The 22587-nt window shown below is 40.9% G+C and overlaps 1 protein-coding gene across 2 annotated transcripts in view; it reads left to right on the top strand.

Annotated features, from left to right (window-relative positions):
* The first annotated feature begins 335 nt into the window (after positions 1-335).
* Positions 336-22587, top strand: part of Rspo2 (R-spondin 2) — a 126818-nt gene continuing 104566 nt past the window's right edge. Inside the window, exons 1-2 of one of the 2 annotated variants that reach the window (XM_050162327.1) lie at positions 336-762; positions 1135-1399. In XM_050162327.1, coding sequence (XP_050018284.1) covers positions 1306-1399 — 94 coding nt within the window. In that variant the 5' untranslated portion in view covers positions 336-762; positions 1135-1305. Of the gene's footprint in view, positions 1017-1134; positions 1400-22587 lie in introns of both variants that reach the window. The other variant, XM_050162320.1, reaches the window with a different exon arrangement.

Raw genomic sequence — 22587 nt, 5'->3', positions numbered from 1 at the left:
GATTCTCTTGTAGAACCGCTAATGGCGAGGTGAGCCCAGAGCTTCGGAGAGGACGCCTTGTGCATGAACAACAAGGCCAGGGCCTCTCCCTCACTCTAGGTACTGTCCAGCTTGCACAAACCGTCTGTGAAAGCCTGGTGAGCATTTCTTCCTGCGTGAGGCTCTCTGCATGCTGTCAGCGCTCTTTAGGACCTCAGGGAAACCCGAACGAGCGTTTCTGGCTTTAGGACCCAGGAACTCTGAGGCAGCCTGGCTTTCGATGCCTTGGACCACAGCACCACCTACTTATAGAAGCATCCCGAGCCTTAGCTTGTCTGCATCTCCATCGGAAAGTGCGCTGGCCACATCCCTTCGGCCTCCGGGCAGTGTCTAGTCTTCCCCAGCGCGGGCAGGGAGAAACCTCAGCTGTGAAGTGGTGGTGGAGAGATCCCTGGAAGCAGCGACTGGACCCGGACGCCGAGAGGAGAGGGGACGCGCCCCTCGCCCGGGAATCGCTTCGCGGGCGGAGACCCAGCATCCCAGTGCTTGCGGTCGCGCTTGCCCGCCTGCGCGCTCCTGCCAGGCGCCGCCAGCCCTGAGGACCCTCGGGGTCCGCGGACCCTGCTGCAGCCGGCCGAATCCTATAGCTGCCAAGAGCTCTCGGCGGGTGTTGGCAAACTTTTTCCGAGCCCACGTGCTGACCAAACAGCCCGGCTCGCTTTCCGAGCCTGGGATGGAGCGCCGCGCCTAGGCACGCCGTGCAGCCCGAGACACGCGCGCACGGTAGGCGATCCACACCTGGTGCCACGGCGCGGGGATAGCCCAACCCGGGCGCGAAGGGCTCAAGAGCGCCCCTTTAAAGCCCTGCGCTCCGGTGCTCTTAGGACGCTTTTTCTTCCGCACAACGCCCTTTCCCCAGGGTCAGAAGCCACTGCGCAGCAGAGGTTACTAATTCACTGATTGTAATCACCTTCCTCTCCGAGTCGCCTGCAGCTGTGCCATCTGCCCTGCCTTAAACTACTCCGTGGCTCGTGCCAGTGAGTTCGCGTCCTCCCGCCCTCCTTTCTTTAAATCAAGAGGCGCGAAGGTGCCGGTACCTCCTCTGGGTTCTCTTGATCCCCCCACCCACCCTGCTTCTCTTTCCCCGTTTCCCAGGTTCACGGCGGAGGGAGAGATGCTCAGCGAGCCAAACTGATCATTGCAGCTTCAGGGCCAGTGGCATCTGTCTCGAGTCCTCCCTAAGGAGCGCAACCCGCACTGTCTCCTCGCAGGAGCCCCGCGTTTCCTCGACTTTGAGAGGCGTCTCTCCCCAGCCCGACCGTCCAGATGCGTTTTCGCCTCTTCTCTTTTGCCCTCATCATTCTGAACTGTATGGATTACAGCCAGTGCCAAGGCAACCGATGGAGACGCAATAAACGAGGTGGGTCGCTCTCGGCTGAAGGTGCGTGGGGTTCCTAAATAGGTGGGAGTGTCGGGAGGGCTCATTCACACCTAGGCTTTTAGGACCCCAAATATGGGAACCTCAATTCTTGTGTGGGCTACAACTGCCCACTCTCAGGGTCTCAGTGCTCCGCAGAAGGCTTTCTTCTGCCCCTAGTAGGCGCGGTGAGACTCAGAGGGAAGAGCTGGGAGGGAGCCTGATGAGTTGGGTTTTTCTCCCGCAAGCGCTCAGGGATTCATCCTGTGGTCCACAGTCTGTGCCATCTCTCTTGAACTCTTCGTTGTGACATTTCTTATGTGACATCCATTTTTATTTTGTCTTTTTAATCATCTTTCTCGAAGTGCAAGAGTCCTTAATTTCCCGACCCACGTGCGCCCTAAATCCTGCCCAAGATAGCTTTAGACAAGGTCTGGCGTGGGTGTGTGTGTTTGGGGCGGGGGCGGCGGTGTTGGGGAGGAATGGTCAAGTTGCTTGGTAGAACCTGAGTTGCTAAGAAAAAAAAAAAAAAAAGCAACACTGTTCTTTTTCTGGAACCCGAGAAGAGATGGGAACTTAATGAATTAAGTAGCAACTCCTGCACTGGCATTCTCCGGGAGTTCTCCCCTGCAGCGGGAATGTTTTTAAAAATAGACCCATGTTGCCCAGTTTGTTTGCTTTCTCAGAGCGGCTATTTCGGAGAAGGGTTTTTGTCCTCAATGAAATTCACTTGAGACTTTCGAAATGCTCACTTCTCCATCACTTTTGTGAGGGGTGAAGGCAGATGGAAGCCTCCAGAAAGACTGCAGAGAGTTCGACTTTAGAGTGCTCTTATTTCTGTACTTCTAGTCCTTCTGGGGGGCGGTGGCTAAGGCAAATGCATTTTAGAGCATGTGCAGCCAGACACAATGCAGTCTTCTGGAGGGACTTAAACATAAACCACGCAGGCATAACGATGAAGTACCAGCGTAGAGTTTTGTACAACAGCCTTTTGTTAGCACCTGAGGAGAGTCAGTTGCCTCTGACTACCAGCTTGGTCTTTTGCGCAGTTAGAATTTGTCATGGTTTGGAGACCTTGGTTTTGCTTTTCCAGGCTATAAACGTCTCCATTTCTGGTGAGTTAAGGACTCTGGCCCTGTAGCTAGTTTTGAAGACATTTACATTATTATCATCACTATTATTGACAGTTTGGGAGGCGTTAAGCTGATCTCATCAACTGAAGAGCTTGGCCTGTGTCAGAGCAAAGCTGTGGGTCACTGATGATGACGATTCAGGAACCAGTGTTTTTAATTGTTGCTATGTATTTCTGGCTTATTAAAAAGGACACACATACTCAAGCCCATGCCTTTATCGGCTTCATTTATGACACTTGTAAAAAAATTCTTATTTTCAGAGATTACTGCATATAGAAGCATTAAGAGAGAAAGTTCTCTCCAAAGGCTGTATGAGCTTCATGTTGATACCTGTCTTTGGAAAGTGGTTCTCCAGCTCACCCCTTCCAGTGGGCCCTTTTCTCTGTGCCATTATTATATTTCCAGGCATTATTTGGCAGAGTTGGCGAGTTTTTAATTATACTGTCTTCCAAAGTGTTTGGAGAAGCCACCCCCGCTGTTAAAAACCTGGAATTGTAATGAATTTCATTGGAAACACTAGAGTGCATCAAGTTTGCAACATAGAGAAGTATCTAAAGCTCCTTGGAACATTCTTGATTATTACATGACTTACTAATTCAGCAGTGGAGTTCTGATTCCCACTGCTGGCCCCTGTGCCTGAGTGGCAAAGAGTTAAGCACATTGTCTGAGAACTTAAATGCGGAGATGTTGCTTGGTGGAGAATGGCATTGTAGCACTCCTGCGGCCAGAAGCGATACTGCATGCTTTTATTTCTCCTATAGGGCCATCTCCTTGGCTCTCTGCCTGTACTTTTCTTCTTGGGTATTGGAATTAGAACCTGTTTTCTTTTTCGGTGCTTGCTTTAGCAAAATCACTTGTAGCTGTTGCTATCTACAGTCCCAAACTCTGACATTAAAAAAAAAATTAGAAAGTGTGCAACAGCAATTTGTGCCAAATCAACTTTGTCATTTCACAAAGTCTGAAGGCTTTTGAGTACATGTCGATCAGGATGGCTGTTTTAAAAATGCCCATCGAAATATGTTTCTGGCTTTCTTCTCTCCCACAACAGATGTCTCTTCCTGAATCCCAAGTTTATGCCTAAAATAACTACATTTTTTTTAAAGTGACCACACTATCTGTGCCAACAAAGGGTGCACTGTGTTTTTAATTAAAAGTGGAACTACTTACAGGGCTGGCTAGACAGTGCAGGGTCATAGTAGCCTTTCTGCCCCGCAAGGAAGCTTAAGGCCTGTATTGTGAGAATATTGAAACGAATGGAGATGTAACTCAAGTTGTGTGACTTGCCCCTCTTCCCAAACTTAAGCTGGTTTTAATTGATCTCATGCCCACTGATTGATCCTACACCAATTGTCGTGCATACCAAACAATTGCCTTTTCCAAAGGAGATTGATTTAAATTAGTTTTTTTTTTCTTTTTTTTCTTTCTGTGAATGCCTGACTACCAGCCAGATCGTTTCAGGAGTGACAGTTGACATGCTAGAGCCCATTGTGGTACCAACATTTCCCCTTGGCCCTTTGTTTTGCATAGTGGCAGTTAAATATTACCTTCTAGGGGAAAAAAAGTGATTACTACTTTAAAGAAAAAGGCGTTGTGGCATAAAAGATGAGTTATTTCCTTGGCTTTGTGCTGGGATGCAGGCAGCAATGGTACCAGGGTGGGTTAGGCTTGCCCCTGGGACCTGAGTTTTCTTTTTTCCTTTCTTTCTTTTTCTTTTCTGTAGCCCATCTGCAAATAATCAAACCTTCACTGTGGCACATTCTCAGAACTCCTTTGGCATTATGTTTAGTCTGCTCCATGATCTCAGATGCTCCTTAATATCATTTTCTTAATGAAATAAAATCCTTGGCAGAGATCAGATCATTTAGTCAGTTAAAATCAATTGCATCCAGGCTGAAACGGAGAGCAAATGTATCATTTAGCCCTATGTTTTATTTCAAAAATATCCAAAGGATTGAGAAAATAAAATATCGACCTTGTCAACTTGGGGGCAAGACTTTGCCCCATGAGGACCATCGTAGATGGCCGCTGGGTTTTCTTCCCTTTTATACAAGTGCATTTGATGGTCACTAGTAGGGCCCAGCCGAAACAATGTTATTAATTGGGCACAAACACAGTGCTGAGTATCTATATCTATGTAGAAGGGATACACGTGCCGATATTTGGGCAGGCTGATTGACAGCCCATGTTCGGTCTGCATGGTAAGTGTCCACACTCGTCAGCCCATTCATTCCTCTTCACGCAGTATGTAGACCCCAGTAGCTGCTGTTAGTCATCGCTGTCTGCATCTGCCTTGAGGTCTTATTTCTATTCTCAAACGGGGTTCCTTACTTTTATTCATTTACTTTATGGGGTGATTGTAAGTCACATTTGGAGCCAAGTGACTGAAAATGTAAAATATTTTTCAGAATTTCTTGAGCTTGGAAGGCGGTGGCAACTTTTACCACTTGTACTCGGCGGATCCAAGTGGTGATAGCAAAGCCGGGGATGAACCTAGGAAAGATCTCAAAGCTTTTGCAAGCAGCAAGGCTTAGGGACCTGTAACTGGTGTTGCTGGTGGGCAACTCCAAGTGTTGTTGCTTGTATCTTCTTCTTTCAGAAGCTTCCAGTTTCTTTCGTCCTTAATGTCTTGTGTTCACAAAATGACATTTGGTTTCTTCTGCAAGACGAAGTGTTTATCACAGTGTTGTGTTTCTGGCAGCCGAGGTTGGAGAAAAAGATAAACACTTTCTCTTTAACTGTGTAGAGATAAATTAATTAGTTTGTCATTTATAATTTAATGAAGAGATTTGGAGGTATTTGTTTTCCATAAGTACTTTTTAATAATGGCTTATTTCTTCTAGTAGCCTTTCAAAATACAAGCTAGCACATGGTGCGTATTAACCTACATTTAAAAGCTTCAAAACACATTTCATGTGCTTGCTTGCTTTCCAAAGCTCCGACGTAGTTCAGAAAAGTTGATGTGATATTTAACTTGCAACGCAAACAGGCTCTTTCTTTTCTTCACTCTTATTTTTCCCCATTGGCTGCTTTTGCTTCCAGCACGATTGCGTCTGTTTTCTGGCCAGTGTTTTAACCAGTACAAGGCGGTCAGAAGATTGCTGTGCTCACACCAGCATCTTCTTTGCCACTGACACTTGGAAGGGATTCAGAATAGGTGATATTCTTCCAGCCTTCCATTTAATTCTGGCTTACTCCATGTGCTCTGAAAATCAACCGTGAGTAGCATCCAACATTTGCAGCAGTCACAAGTTGGAAATGACACTTCTAATTCCTTAATGCAAAACTGCCTCTTGATTTATTCAGGAACTGGTCAGTTCATACAGAATCCAGGTTTCATATCCTTTTATTTCTTTTATTTCGACTGACTTCCTTTAAATCCCACATCCAGCCCCTATTTCTAGATATATTCACTCATCCCCCCTTCCACCGAGTCCAGGAAACAGATGACAAATGAATCTTTCACTATAATACTTGGTCAACACTCTGCTGAAAAGATAACGAAGTTTTTTGGTACTTTTCAAGATGTCATTAGGGTCATTATCCCACCCTCTCATTATCAATAGCAAATTAAGGATTAATCACCGGGGGAAGACGATATTATATTTTTAGCTGGAGCAAGTGTACAAGATGCTAATTATGTTACTAAACTGCATAGAGAATATATGTATATGCATGTATCATAATGAAGGTATATATGCTTGTATATTTTCATGTGTGTGGAAAGAGTACAATAGAAAAGATTTGGTAATGGAGATTGCACTTTTCAGAACAAAATTTTTTAACCTATGTTTAACCTATGTTTTTTTAACCTTTGATTTTTCCCCTTAAGATGTAAAGATCAGTACTGCTTGCTGTAGGGCGATGAGATGGGGGTATTAATCTCCTCCAAGCCCTGTCTCACCTCTCTTCTTTGGGACCTTTCTCTCTCATGGACTCTTTAGGTAGGCTGCAGTGCTGTGAACCCCAAGGTTTGTTTTAAATCATTCTTTAGTTAACGCGCACAGTAACGAGCTTTGTCGATAACCCCTCCACACATAACATGTCATCACACTTTTTTCATGTTTGACCCCTCCCACTGGCCTTTCCCAACCCTTCCTGCCTTGCTAGCAAACTGCTTCTCAGAGAGTGGCCCCTTGTCTTTGTGTCCCATGTATTCCTTTGCCTTCTCTTGTCCCACACCTCCCTCATCACATCTCTGACCAGTCACCTGTCCTTCCTTTGCTTCCTCTTCCTTGCTGGGCTTGGTAATCTTATGGGCTTCCTTCCCTCGGCAGGTGGTTACAATCTGGCTTCCACTTTATCCTTTTCCTGAGAGGATTTTCTATTCCAGATGATTGGACTTTGCTTTTATGGTAGCTTTAGGTAAACAGCAAAGCAGTTGAATGAGAAAGTTACTTTTAGAAGTTTATGCATTTGTGTGGGTGTTTTGTCTATACAGTGTGCTTGTGTGCTACATATACAGTTTGTTCCTAGTCCCTGGAGACCAGGGATGCAGATCCCCTGAGAGTGAGCTGCATACAGTTGTGAGCTGCTGTGTGGTTGCTGGGAACTGAACCCTCGTCCTCGGGAAGAGCAGCCAGTACTCACCATCCTGACCTGAAGAGTTTTCTTGATGGCCATTCATACTCTGTACTTTCCTGGTGACATCATTTTGATCCTCCATTACTCATCCCTCAGGAGATATCCTTTTCTTTCCTTTGTGGAGGGTTTCTCCCTCTACCTAGTGATACCATAACATAGGTTTTGGCTCCAGTTTTCTCTCCATTTCTGTTTGTCAGTTCTTATTCAGAGCTGGTGGAGCCCAATATTATTTGCCTTTACTCTCCCCATTTCCTTTCCATTTTTGTTCCTTCAACTCTTACTTCCGAAAGCAGCCTCAACTTCTCAAGTTTTCATTTTGAGCCTCAGATTACATCACAGTCCGACTTCCCAACAACTAGTAATACTTGGATAGTTGTTTTATGTAAACTCGAGCTCACCAACTTATTTCCTTCTCGTGGCTCCCCCTGGATACGTGCCTTTACTTAGGTTCCTGGTTTCCACTCATGGGCTTTCTGTGTGTTGAGACTGTGAGCCTTGCTCTTGTTTTGCTATTTCTGTTGCCTTCTAAAATGTTCATTAGTTCAATATAGTTGAAGCTGTCCTTTATTTTAGAGCTGTGAGTTTCAGCCTTCCTAATGCTACAACCATTTAAACGTTGCTTTAGAACAGTTCCTTGTGTTCTGGTGACCCAGCCCTCCAAAGCATAAACTTATTTTTACTGCTACTTCATAACTGTAATTTTGCTACTGTTATGAAGAGTAATGTAAATATTTATGTTTTCAGATGATCTTAGAAGATCCCTGTGGTGTAAGGGGTCATTCGACCTCTGATAGGTTACAACTCACGGGATGAGAACTGCTGTTGTAGAGTGTGTTTATATTTAACAGGTATATTTTTTATGTCCAAACATTCCCTCTCTTGGACCTCATAGTCTCCTTATCTAACAACATCTGTCTTCCATCCTTCATTTTTTTTGAATGATAGCATGTGTGCCATCCTCAGCCACACATCTGCTCATTCTTTGCTCATGAACCCCAAACACTTCAGCCTCTATCTTACCCACGGAGTCAATGCCCACCTCTCACACACAATAGTCAGTGTCTCACAGCCTCCTCCCAACCCCGCAAACACCACATAGTTAAATTGTATCAAGCTACTTCACTTGTATTGTGGGGGTATGTTGGGTTACCCAGTTAAAATTCCCTTGCTTCTGTGATGCCTTCATGGAATTACCTGCTTGCCTTTCCTGAGGCCCAGTAACATTATCCCTGTTTAATTTCTTAGCTTTTCATGCTAATCCTAAATGGTCCTTATTTTCTTCCTTATTTTGCTGTGTGTGTTATCCTATTTTGAGCTTCTTTTGATCAGCATTATTATATTGCCATCTTGACAATCCTTGCTGTACCCAGCAGAGTTTCCTCTGTATAAACTGCCGTTAAACAAATAGATATCAGATAGATTTCATTGTCTGGTCTTAGGAAATTTTGGTGACTTAAGATTTTAATACAGTGTTTCGCACATAACTGAAGTTCGAATGCTTAACTGCCAGATGTAGTTTCGTTATTTACTGTGAACGTCTAAGCATTCTCAGCCATCATGCGTTGGAAGTCTCAGAAATTCACAGTCTGCCAGCACCTGCCTACCACTTAAATGATAGACTTTCCTAAGTAGCTTTCGACTAGGACAGGGTAGGGAAATCTCTGGGACAGGCATGCCTGCACTTCTAAAATCACTTCTTTTAGAGAAAGGGGCAATAATTGACTTGTATACCCTGCGTAATTTATTCATGTGAATGAATAAATCATGAAGGAGAAATTAAATGAAAGATATATAATGTTTAAAGGACTTTTATACTAATAATATAGATAAGTCAGTGCATGAAACATTTAACCTTTACTTTTATACTTGTGACTTGGATACAATACATTCATGAAATCATAGCTCTGAGAGATGCAGGTGTTCTCGTGTGTATGAAGTCAGATTCTTCCATAGATTCGAAGGGGCCAGGTAGAGTTGGATTCAGTAATTTCTTTCAGAATGCTGGCATTTTGTTGCTATGTGGAGGTGGGGCTTGCCTGACAAGGAAGATGAGCTGCTTAGTAAGATAGTATGTGAGTTTTAAAGCTAGTAAGTCAAGAAGAACATGAGTAGAACCAAACCTAACCCTTCTGAATTAATCATCATCTCCCCACACAGTATGGTATGTCTTTATAGAAATGTGCTAAAAATACCAGTCAATAAAGAAATGACATTGAATAAGTGGAAGTTAAGGAACCATAATTATGTTGTAGTAAAAATTTGCATAATTGGTATGTTTTCACCATTCCAGTATATGAATTGTAGCAACTTCTTATTTCTGATACTAGAGCCAGAACATGTGACTGTGCGTATATATACATATTCATGTTTGCATTTCTCTATATACATGTATTCGTGGTGGCATGTATTTTATGGATATGCATACATTATAATCAGAATAACCAATAATGAGTAGATAAACGTATCAACATATTTCTACTTTTTTACTCTAACATGTAGTGGAGCCCATTAGAGGTAGCTTTTCTTAACTTGTCATTTGAGGAAAACATTTATAATTTACCTGAAGCCACTCCATTTTTATGATATATTGCCTGAAAGGAATACTTACCAAAGAAAAGTTTTCTTGCTCAGCTAATTTCCATTGAGCAGAGGTGGTTAATTTGGGCTTTGAGAAAGGGGCAAAAGCTTGTATGCTTCCTGAAATTAAAAGAAATTTGTATCTTTTGAGGGGCAGGGAGAACAACCTAGATCTTGACCTTTCCTGAAAGTGTCCAAGTGGTCCAGGCTTCAACTCTTCCCTTTCATAGTTTAAGAAATGTTGATTAATTGCCTAGTGGAGAAACTTTCTTCATGAACATGGTGTCTAATGGCTGCTTCAAGATGATGCACATTTTCTTTTCTAGAAGGTTTTACATCCTGTAAAAAGGTTCCTGTGTGGTTTCAGCTATTCACTAGGGCTACACCTATCATAATGCCATACCAGAAGCCACATTAAGTGTTGCCAGTGACAGAGTCACCTCCCTCAGAGAATAGTTCACCTTCCTAGTGGAAAAGCCCTCTTTAAGAAAGCACAGCTCTTCCAAGCATCTCCTTCATCTGTCTACAGAGAGACAAGAAACAGTACCTCATTAAAGACCCAGTTCTATTCCATGGATATAAAATACCCAGGGTGCTATCAGTTTCTATGTTTTTTTTTTTTTTTATTTTTTAGCTCTGCAGAGATGTTAATTTGTGTGTTGGTTGCTCCACTGGCTTGTGTCAGCTTCTGGTATGCAAAAAGCAAGACTTAAAGATGGTTTTTTTTTCCTGAGGAAACAACATTAAAACCATCATATTTGGACTGAAAAAAAAAAGATAGTTGATACTTTCACATAAATCTAGAGAGCTTATAAAACATACTGAATAGAAGGTATTTTGTTAAAACCTCAAATGATCTAATTTCATCCCAGTAACAAGGATTATATCAACCTATCCATTTCTGTATACAGAGGGACAGTTATAGTGATGTAAATCTCTGCTGTAATTTTCAGCCAATGGTATTGAGCACCAGTTACATTATGACTGGATGTATTACATCCAGTAATGTTACATTATGACAGGCTATCAGTGTATGCAATGCTTCGAGCCAGGATTCAATATGCCTGCATTCTGGAGTGGGGGCGCTTATGCTAGATCCTAGCTTTTATGTCGACACATTAAATGAGTTTTGTACCACAATGGCTTTTGTCCCTTACCTGTTGCCACGGAAGTACAGCTTGTGAATCAGCCACCTCAGCAATTAAAATGTATAGACCAATAGAGGGCACACTTCGCATTCTTTTCCTGCTTTGTTCTTATGTTCCTGTAGGGGATTTATACCTATTTGATGCCTTGGCAGCCCTGCTCTGCTTCTCCGCTGATACTGCGCTTGTCGTGATGCCATTAGATAGAGGAACAAAAGCCTTGAGGACCCAAAGCTTTGACTGGTCTCAAGTCCTTTTGGCTTTGGTTCCTCTTCTTCTCTCCAGGAAGGCAGTCCAAGCTAACCTTAAAGTTTTAGTGCCTGGGATGTGGATATTGAAGTTAGAAATTGTCCTAGCTTGCAATTAAACACCAACTTCTACACTCTCTTAGGAAAATTTCAATTTTAAAATATTATGTAGATGTTTTCCATTAAAGTGCATACTTAAAAGTTTAAGCTGTTGATGAAGTTTGAAATTACCCAAAAGAGTCCAAATTCACATTTCTCTTTCATCTTTACAGCTGGATCAGTCACCACACATGCACGCATACCCTCATATTTTAGTGCTTACAGTGCTTCTTGAAAATATAAAATTTACCTTTATCAGAAAGTAATACTTTCACCATCTTGTCTAATAAAATGCATCTCAAGGTTTAAAAATCTTGTTACTTCATTATTCTCCTCACATGTGATCAACACACCTTCCTGGTGTTCCCAGCTAGCTTTTAATGTAGAGGGGTTTGTGCTATGTCAGCGATAACCTGCACAGTTAACCCCCACTCTTTTTTGCTTTGCCCCATCTGGATGTTCAATCGGTCCTTCTCTCTCCATGAGGATGAATTGAATATAGTGCAGTATATATCCTATGAGCAAATGACCCATCTGTATGCACCCTCCAGGATAGCTCCCTTTGACATAACTATGTTTGTTCTCAGCTTTTCCATGGTCACTCCACTGGTGGTCTTTAAATATCTTGCCCTGTCAGAGAGCTGTTTGCTCAAGGCCCCGTTAAAAAGGGGGAGAATTTCAATTAGGGCTCCCAGGTGCCCATATCTAAGTGGTATAAAATAGAATAATCTTGGCCTTTGATTTTTTTTATATGTGTCCTATAGACAAAAAAGTAATTTATGAAAATTAAAGCTAACTCTTGGCACTTTTTCTTGATGTTGTAAAGGAGCTTTCTTTCTTACATAATTATCTTTGTGTGTGCATGTATGCTCTTTGTATGTCAACATATGCTTAAGGATCAGGCTTGTGCGGGGGGCTCTTGGGTGTTAGTTCTGGGCGATGATTGAGAGGGTGGTAGAAAACAGATGAAAGGTAGAATAGAATGAAAAACTCACTCACGTTTTCTGTTTCTCTAAGGATCTTGATCCCTACCTAACGGTGTAGAGGAAGTAGAACGGGAAGCAGAACAGGACATTTACTATGTTGGGTAACTGATCGTAGAAACCACGCGGTGACTGGAAGGACGGGATGGATTGACTGAAATCTTAACTGCAGAACACAGCATTTTTACTTTTCAAGGGTAAAGAACTAATTGTGGAGAAATAGGAGGCTTGAGACAATGGATATTAGTTGTTGGAGTTTTTTTTTGTTTTTGTTTTTTGAAAGAGTTTTACTATATAGCCCCATCCCACCTCAGATTCCTGATTTTCCTGGTTCAGCCTTGCTAGGGTTGAGATAATAGGTCTGTAATACCACATTGAATTTCATTAATGTTTGACTTAGCCTGAGATTACGATATGACAAAATATCTTACAACAAACTAATGACAGATGAAGAACTCCAGTTATTCCATATTAGCATTCATCTTACTTTTTTGTTACTTGCAAATATGAAAACCTTGTTTCCAAATTAGGTCACAATCACAGGTTCTGGAATGAGGTATAGTTTTGGAGTACACAGTATTGCACATAACATGCTAACTGCATCAAACCCTGTAGTCCTTAAACCCTACTTTATTTTCATAACAGCCCCATAGACCAGATATCATTGTGTGGTGATAATGACAAGTAGCGTCCCTGAGGAGAAGTAGCAATGATGGAAGCAAGAGTGATCCTAATGGCAGTCCATGGACTTGGGCAACAGTGACCTTGGAGATGGGAAGCTTTAGAGAGATTTTGTACATGTTACTGTTTGGAGTGTGCAATCTCTAGTTCCTCTCTGCATGTGAAGTCTTAGTTAACTCCATGAATCTAAAGGTTCACTCACTCAGTCCTTGGTAGACTAAATCCACACATTAATTTTCCTTCTCATTGCTTATCCCTTTTTCGGTAGCTGCATAATGGGTTTAGCTGTTACCCCTGAAGCACACTGTCCTCTAAGAGCTGTGAGTACCTTTTAGGGGACATTATAGCAACATCCAGATAGCCTGCTCTCATAGTCTGTGGTGTTAGAGGCATCATTTGGTCCCTGTGACGATGAGCAATATCTGCCATTGACATTAGGAAACACAGGGACCATTCCTATTTATATGCTACGTCTGGATTTCTTGTGCAGATATCTGATTGCTTTGAGAATGTTAGACATGACTACTCTATTTTACCCCATTTCCACCCTTCCCTCTCTCCCTGCAACTTCTGTGTCCTCTTTATTCTTGCTTCAGTTGCTGACCTCTTCTTATTAGCATGTATGTGTGTGCATGTATATAAATACATCCCACTGAGTTTATCTAATGTTGCCTGCATGTGTATTTGTATGGGGCAGACAGACCACTTACGATTTAGTAAGCAATCAGGAGACTTGGTTTGAAGAAGAATGATTCTCTCTCTCTCAGCAGTCAGTAGGTTTCTTGTGGCTCCTCATCTAAGGATGGGACCTTTAGAAATTTACCACATTGACATTAGTGAGCCCATTGGTGGTGGTGTTTATAGGTCTTGTTCTTAAAGTTTTTGTACACATTTTATTTAAGTGCACTGCAAGGAAGAGGGGTAGAGTAGTATGCAAATCTTCATGTCTATTGTGAAAATTAAACAGTGGAGAATTTTCTATACTTAATGTTCTGCTATTTTAATCTTGTTGGTTGAAATGCTATAAAGCAAATACCAGGTTCATATTATCTTATGCTGTATGCCTCTGGACATGAACATTTTTTTGCCAGAATGTAATGCCATTCAGGTACCTAAAAATTAGTTATTCCTTAAATACCTGTTATTAACCATATATAATAGAATACCTCAATTGTCTTAGTTCTCATTGTATCGCTGGCATGTATGAATCAACAGTAAAGAAAACCCACTACCCACTCATTCATTTGGTTGAATTTCCCGAAAGATTCTTTTGAGTAATTTGTTATATATTAATGCCTGTCAATTCTGATAGTTAATCTTGATTATCAATTTGACAAACCTGAGAAGAGGGACCATCAGTTGAATTATCTCCATTAGATTAACTTATGGGCATATGGAGAATCATTTTCTTTTTAAAAAATATTTATTTATTTATTTATTTATTTATTTATTTATTATATATACAATATTCTGTCTTGCATGTATGCCTGAAGGCCAGAAGAGGGCACCAGACCTCATTCCAGATGGTGGTAAGCCACCAGGTGGTTGCTGGGAATTGAACTCAGGGCCTTTGGAAGAACAGGCAATGCTCTTAACTGCTGAGCCATCTCTCCAGCCCTAGAAGCATTTTCTTGATTGCTAATTGATGTAAGGGGCCCTAGCTCACCTCGGTAGTACTTTCTTGGGCAGGTGAGCCCGGGCTATATAAAAATGCTGCTTGAGCCAGCCAGAAGGAGCAGGTCAAGAGGCAGTGCTCCTTGGTGGTCCCTACAGTTACTTCTTGAAGATTTCTGCCCTGAATTGTAATGTGGCAACTGTAAGATAAAATAAATCGCTTTCTTCCCTGACCTGCTTTTGGTCATGATGTTTATAACAGAAGCAAAAAGCAAACTAGACCATTATTATTCACGTTAATCCATTTACCTGTGACATCTCCACATGTGTGTCACACTTCACGGTTTCTGTACTCTAGGATAGCATTTCTTTGCCCCTTGTGTGTGTGTGTGTGCGCGTGTGTGCGCGCACGCGCGCGCGCGCGTGCACGTGCAATTGAAGGTCAGTTTTCCATAGAATGTTTAGCCTTTGGCTTTTGTCCACTTACTTTTCCATGTGATTCATTTAACTTCTTCCTTTATCTTCCATAGTTTTGGCCAACTAAAAAGTTTTTTTTTTTTTTTTCAGAAGCCTTGAGTAGATGCAGGTTTACTGTTCTGGCTAGGATACATCACAGGGGTTTCTGTGAGCTTCATGATGTCTTACACCAGAGGGCATAGCACACATGTCTTGTGATACTAAAGTCAAAGAAATGGGGTCTTGTGGTACCAGCTTGATACCATCATTGTCGGGTTCCCCTTAACCTTTCATTGAATGCTTTTCTTCTATTGATGATCTGTGTCTTAGTCATCCGTTTCATTAAAGGTTGCAAAATTCTGTGGCTTTAAACGATTCTTTCTACATTATTAACTGAAATTCTATTAAAACTGTTTCCTTCAGCCATAGATATTTTATTGTGAAAGAGATTACCTAGCAAGAGTAAGCAAAAGAGACATTCTAACGAAACCAAAACCCAAATAAAACAAAATCAAGCCCTAGTACCCCATTAGCTACTATGCTTTCACAGCATGAGTTGACCTGTGTGAATCAAGGCAGCAGGTTGATTTCACAACAGGAACATCAAATGCTTTCGTTTGTGTCATGGTACTGCTTGCCAGAGGTGGAAAGTCATATCTTCTGGCAGCTTCCATCTCCTGGAACAGTAGCTGTAGAACAATTTCAGAATAGATGTTGTGCTCACAGGGGTCAAATGCTAGCCTTCTGCAAACCTGAATTCTATTAGCCATCTTCTTATGATGTTTTCTGTTAACAGCTTTCAGAGAAGCCTCTAAGTGAACAGGAAGCTGCTTCCTTCTTCCAAGTGTACTTTGAGGTTCATTGAATAATGATGATGATGATAACCCCCCCAAAAAACCCCTGTTTGGTGCAACTTAAACACCTGGAGGAAGGTTCAGAGAGAAGAGCAGAACGTCTTGGAGATCACCTGCATGAATATAAACTGCCATCTGATAGGAGTTAGTTTCCTTAAAGCTGACTCACGTGGCTGCTATCAATTAGAAATTGTGCCTGTAGCTCCTCCATGGTCGATTTTCTGCTAGATACTTTACCTTGTAGACATATAGAGAAAGGTGCTTGTGATTTTGTCTTTAGTGATTGATAGACAAAATGTGAAAAAAATAGTTCTTTTCTAGTTTATAGTTGCAGCTAGTTCTTTCTGATTATAAAAATCTTTATCTGGCTAAAAGCTGAACTCACTACTATTATATTATTACTGTATTATTATTATTATTACTATTATAATAACTCATGTCTGCACTGTTATAAATTTTATGATAGTTTTACTATCTAACAGTTAAGTCCAGATTTTCTCAAACTATTGAGAAGATTAAGTAATGGAACCTTTTTATTAATTTTGAATACATACTGTGAAAATTTAACTGTATGTTGGTCCTAAGAACCCTGTTTCCAGAGAAATAACCATACTGTTGGTATCATTTTATCGTCCGTAATGTACTTTCATAGTACATTTTGTTTATGCCCATAGTAGAGCATAGAACATACTGCAACAACACTTTGAAAAATGTTGCTGGGAATTCAACCCAGGGCCTCAGGTTTCCGGAGAGGCTCACATTACTGAGCTACATTCTAGGCTGTGTAGTATTTTTTACAGAGAAAAAGTATGACAAACCGAAGAAACTGTTTATATAGTGAAGCAGAAAATTAAATTAGGAATGTGTACATATTCATTTATTAAAAGAAAGAATAAATTATTTTCTTTAACCCGTACAGTATTTTTGAAGCAAGTAAAACAGATGAAGGACATTGACTAACGGAGTCTAAAGACTTGAGCCACTCATGCCGCCCTTTTAAAAGAATCTGGATTCAGAAACATAGTTTTGCTATAAACCTTCTATTTGTCAACATGTTTAGGTGTTTGGTCTTGGGACCAAATGATAAGTTTCTTATACTTGGCTTTTTAAAATGTACTTTCTAAAATGAGTATGACTCCCAAATTCATTAATTATTAAGAGGCAAATAGATACATCACCACAACAAAACTACCACAATCCTTCCACTAAGGCAATGATCACTATTAGCATTTTAGATTTTTCATCCAGTTTTTTTTTCTTCAGTGGCAGAAGTATAAAATTCAGAAAACGTATCACAGACAATGTGTTCTTAACTATTCTAACAATTTGGAATGGCTGTACAATGGAATATTGATCATGAAATTTTGAAATCTATTTTCTGTTGAGCCGCTAATGCTGAAAATTATATTTTAAGATTTAATTTTACCTTCATAGGGCTATCCTTTATGTTGGGAAAGTTTTTTTTATGATTATGTTGACTATATTTTTTGTTCCTTTGAGCTGGATTTCTTCTTTTTCTACCCCCATTATTCTTAGGTTTGATCTTTTCATGGCGTCCCAGATTTCCTGGATGTTTTGTATCTTCTGCCCTTGAGGTTTTCTCTTCCATCTCTTGTATTCTTTTGTTTATGCTTGCCTCTGTAGTTCCTGTTTGTTTACCCAGATTTTCCATATCCAGAACTTCCTCGGTTTGTGTTTTCTTTATTTGCCTCTATTTCAGACTTCAAGTCTTGAACTGTTTGCTTCACCTGTTGTTTTTTCTTGCTTTGCTTTTTGGTTTATTTGAGAGATTTATTAATTTCTTCCAATTTGTTGTCATTTCCATTTCTTTAAGGGAGTTTTTCATTTCCTCTTTAAAAGTCTCCATCATCTTCATAAAGTTACATTTAAAATAATTTTCTTCTGCTTCTTCTGGGTTAGGATGATCAAGTCCTCCTGTTTATGATCAATCTTTTCTGGTGTCACCATGTTGCTTTTTAGTTGTTCGATGAATTCTTGCATTAGCACCCACTTATCTCTTCCTTCAGTTGATGCTGACAGTGTCTTTGCATCTTGGTCCAATGGTCCAGTCCTTGCAGTGGCTGTCTGTGTCTTGGTAACTGTTCTTGGTCTGCTCTGTACTGTCGCTGTCTGTGTCTCAGGGGTTTTGGAGCAGCCTACCTCTTGGTCCTCTTTCTGTAGTAGCAGGCTGTAAGATTTAATTTTACTATGTGTGTGGGGGTGTGTTTTTATGTGAGCACAGTTCCTTCAGAGGTCAGAAGAGGGTGTCAGATTCCCCTAGAGCTGGAGCTGCAGGGCCATGTGAATGATCACAGGGCCTGATGCGCTTAGAACCTGGGACTGGTTCTGTGGAAGAACAAAAGCAGTCTTAACCCTTGAGTCATCTTTCTAGCTCTAATGCTGAAAACTTTACGACACCGAAGTGTTTATTTAAAATGCTGCTATGATGAATAAATACCCTATGTGTTTTTCACATTTTTTTCTTACACACCCTTGACAGAATGGATACAATGATATATTACAGTGTTTACATTTATATCGACCACTTAATGTGTGCCAAACCTACTTTCTTGTTGCGTTCTCTCTTGGTCAGTGATGCTGGAGATTCAACTCAGAGCCTCAGGTGTGCTAGACAAGTTTTCCACCGCTGACTTATTCTTCAGCCCCTTGAAACATAGTTAAGGCTATATATTATTTAGTCATATCCGAAGCCCTCTTGACAGACTTTATTTCCTCCCACTTGACAGATGCAGCATCAAAGGCACCAGTGACTGAATGGTATTTTCCAGGGTCACAGAGTTGGCAGTGGTTGGGGTAGAGGTTCATTCTAGGCATCTTGGCTTAACCATGCCCTTTACCAGCAAACTGTGGATGTGAGGCTCTTGGTTCTACTACCATTGGTTTTTTAAACATTGTACTGGTTCTTTAGGAGAGAATGGTAAAGGTAATTCTTTGGGCCCATGATAATTTCTTTTTGTTGGTTTTTTTTTTAATGAACATCTTGTTTAAATCTGTTTCCACTGAGAATAAAGGCATCTCTCTCATCTCCAAATAACACACATTTAAATAGGAAGATAAGACTTGCTCTCCTGTTTTACCTCACTTCAAGTAAGAATAGATGTTGTTCCATTGCTTAAATCATTTTCCTTGTTTTTTTTTTTCAGTAATGCATATACCCTTCTCTAGGATATATCACGACCCCCCCCCCTTTAAATCTGCTACCATCTGGAAGTAACTCTTTGACTATGTTCTTCCCTACCCTGTAACCTTCCAACTCATCTTGTGCTCTCTTCTTTACTGGTCATTCAGAGTGCTTGCTATAAGACAAGTTAGAGTATTTGGTTCCCCAACTCAAGTGCTTCAATGGATTATGTCCATTATCTCCCAAATAAATCTTGAGCTCCTTGCACAGTCTGCAGGTTAATGAGACCTGAACCCTATTTGCAACCCACCTCTCCTTTGTTATTTCTATCCTGATTCTTCTGGTCTTAAGCACTCAAATGTGTTTGTGTCAAGACTGCTGGGTGCCCTGTGCACTGTGAGGATAACTTTTTCTTCCTTATGTTTTTTGTATTTGTATTTTGTATTTCTCAGGGCAAGAAAAAAGGCACAAACTGGGATGTGCGTGCTCATCCATGCCGGTGATGAGAACCTCTTTGAACTTCATCTCTTGAGAGCCTCGCTTATCTCCCTCTATTTCCAGCTCCATTATGTCAATTCTGCTGCCTGTTGGTTAAATCATTCTATAATTTCCTCAGCGTTCCTGTAAGAGGCAGCACTGTGCATTCATTCACCTTTTTTCCTTTTCTGTTGCATAACTAGGTAGTGCTTCCCAGCATCCTTCGGAGTAGTGGTAATCATAGCCTGAATTTTGATTTGTGAAATAATATGTTCTACACCCATGCTCGTTCCTAGTAAGCCCTTTGCGGGAGCCACTCATGATGACGTATCCTTCTTACCTTTAGTTACTGAGGCAGGAGTCCTTCTTTTGTTTAACGTGATGTTGTCTAAATCTTAGTTAATAAAGGGAATTCAAAGGGGAATAGAATTGATATTTAAGATGCCTTAAATGTGAGTCACAACAATGATTAACAAAATAATGTCAATATTGCCAAGTCCACCTAGTCCTTTCGCCTTGGTCTCTGGCTTCCATGTGCTGAAAGTACATGTCGCTACCACACCTGTTCCTGTTTAGTTTTTATGTGGCTGCTGAGGCTCTAAACTTTGATCCTCATGCTCATGTGGCATATGATTTACACACTCAGCCATTCCCCCAGCTCCCTCTCCACACTGTCCCATCCATGTCCTACATCACACCTTTAACAAGGCCTTTGTGACCCTACATCTTCTACCACGTCTTCCACCATGTCTTCAAACTACTTGTTCATTTTCTCCATGCATTTCTATTTTGATTGGTGAGATGTTGTGTGGTAGTTTGAATGTAATCGACTCCCATAATCTCATGGGGAATGGCATTCTTAGGAGGTGTGGCTTTGTGATGCATGTATATGGCATTAAGAGGAAGTGTGTTACTGTTGGGGTGGACTTTGAGGTTTCCTATGTTCAGGATACTGCTCAGTGTCTCAGACAACTTCCTGTTGCAAGATGTAGCCAGCACTACATCTGCGTGCACGCTGCCATGTCCCACCATGATGATAATGGACTGAACCTCTGAAACTAAAAGCAACCCCAATTAAATGTTTTCTTTGGAAGAGTCATCATGCTTATGCCACCTTGTCACAGAAATAAAAAAAAAAAAAACCTAACTAAGACAAGGTGTTTGGAAAACAACCATTTTCAATACTTTCTCTAAATCATTTAACATCTCTTTAGGACCCTCAATATGAAGCAGCCAACTAGGATAAAAAAAAAACCATTGTCTTTGTGTCACCCCATTTCCTGATGATGGAGCTACACATCTCTGTTTTAATTATGCCAAATGTATAGTCTTAATTTAGACCTCACCCCCTTCCTTCTAATTCTCTTTACCATTCTTGGTCTTAACTTGGTGACTTTCAGTGGCATGCTGTTTAGACTATTCTATAGCAATGGAATTCCATTTTAATACTCAGATTTTATTCCTTCCCCCTGTTTAAATTTTCAGTTGTTTTTCTTTTTCTTCATCAAATGTGGTAGTGGTGGAAGGAGAAATAGAGAAACTGGTGAAGATATTGCTAATGGTTCATACAGCTTTGTACAAGTCTTGTGCACATGCTTAACAGAGAATTGATTGTAATATAATTTTTTTATAATTGATTTTTCTCTTCTGGTGTATTGGAGGTACGATACTGTTGCAATTGCTGTTATTTCACTCCCAGGAAGAAATCGGAAAGTTCAAGCCAGTTTTAGTGAATCTAGGACTTTCTTGCTCTGGATGATCTTAGATAACTTATTGTTCTTCCTGGTCTTAGCATAAACCATGCTTGGTTCTCTGCTCAGTGCCAAGAAGGCCAGTGAGATGCACACAGGTTGCCAGGTACCGTTCAGCTTTGACTTCGTAGAGACAGCAGTTATTCCCAGAGACTTGGTTATTTTTGTTTACAACTTAATTGTCTTGCTTTTTCATTACAAATGGAGTTTGTGTTAAAGCTCCCTTGTCTCCTTCAGATGGTAAAGGAGAAACCCCTTTACTTTCCATTTTTGTTAAAGTAGAAATAACCATAAATATATGTTGGAAAACAAAATAAATACCCACATACATGTAGCCTAGAATAGATGATTAGAATCTTGCCACATTCGCCCCATCTGCCTATACTGATTATTAAGCATTTAGTAGGTGAACTTAAGGTATGTAGACTTGTCTTTGAAATCTTTCAGTGGGATGTATTTCACTCTTGCTAAACTCTTTTTCAGGTAAATTTTATTATAACCTCCTATTATTAACCCCATCAGGTCCAAAATCTTAGGAAGGAAATCATTGCAGTGTCTGTGGGTTTGTAACTAAAAGGCATCTCATTTCCACTGGATGGCTCTTCTGGGGCTGTGGAAAGAGTATTTGAAAAAGCAACAGGTAATAAAAATATTTAAAAGAAGTAATTTGGAGGGTGTCAACTCTTTTCCAGTATTGATTAACTGTAGTGGAGACAGACAGGGAGTTTTCTCATGTCTTCCCAGAGATCTAGGAGTTACGTGCACGATAGAAAAAAAATGCTGAAAAGTAATTCGAGCGTGGGCTGGGAGGGTGGAAAGAGCTTTGCGTGTCCTTCCTAAATGTCGGTGTTGGAAGCGGGGACAGTAAGTCCTAAGTTATTTGTCACTAAAGCATTTCGTTTTGGGAGGCCAAAATTCCAGGTAAATGAAAACGAGTATCTTCAGTGTTGAAACTTTTAAGAAACACACACATAATTTTTAACACATTTATTTTCCTGGCATAGATTTGTTTCTGTAATTTTGCTGTGGTTTTCTCCCTTTCTCTCATTTCTAGTCAGAGTTTTCCTGTTCTTGTCCTCTTTGTATGACACAGAGTGAGGAGGCACCGATGGGCTGGCGCCACTCCCCTTGCCGTCGCTAGAAAAGTTCCTTGTGATTTTCGTCTTCACAAATTTTACGAAGTATATCACGGGAGGCAAGGCACTGGATGGATAGCCCTGGAGGCTGAAGCAGCATATTCGGAGAGAGTTGCCCAGTTCCCTAGGCCTTAGTTTTCCTTGCCTGTTAAATGGGTGTTCATAGCACTTGCATGCTTAGGGTAACAAGGACTAGACAGATAAGACTTCAAGAGTGTTTACGGTGCTTCTTGATAATAGGCACATAGTGTGTTTTGTTTCTGTTTTCTGCAAAATGAAGAATCTGACAAAAACAAGTCCTTTAAAGAATGAAA

The sequence above is a fragment of the Alexandromys fortis genome, unplaced genomic scaffold, assembly GCF_014885135.2.
Source record: "Alexandromys fortis isolate MF-2015 unplaced genomic scaffold, M_Fortis_MF-2015_v1.1 scaffold_17, whole genome shotgun sequence".
NCBI lineage: Eukaryota > Metazoa > Chordata > Mammalia > Rodentia > Cricetidae > Alexandromys > Alexandromys fortis.
Note: the sequence above shows the minus strand (reverse complement) of the source record. Positions and strands in the feature narration are given on the sequence as shown.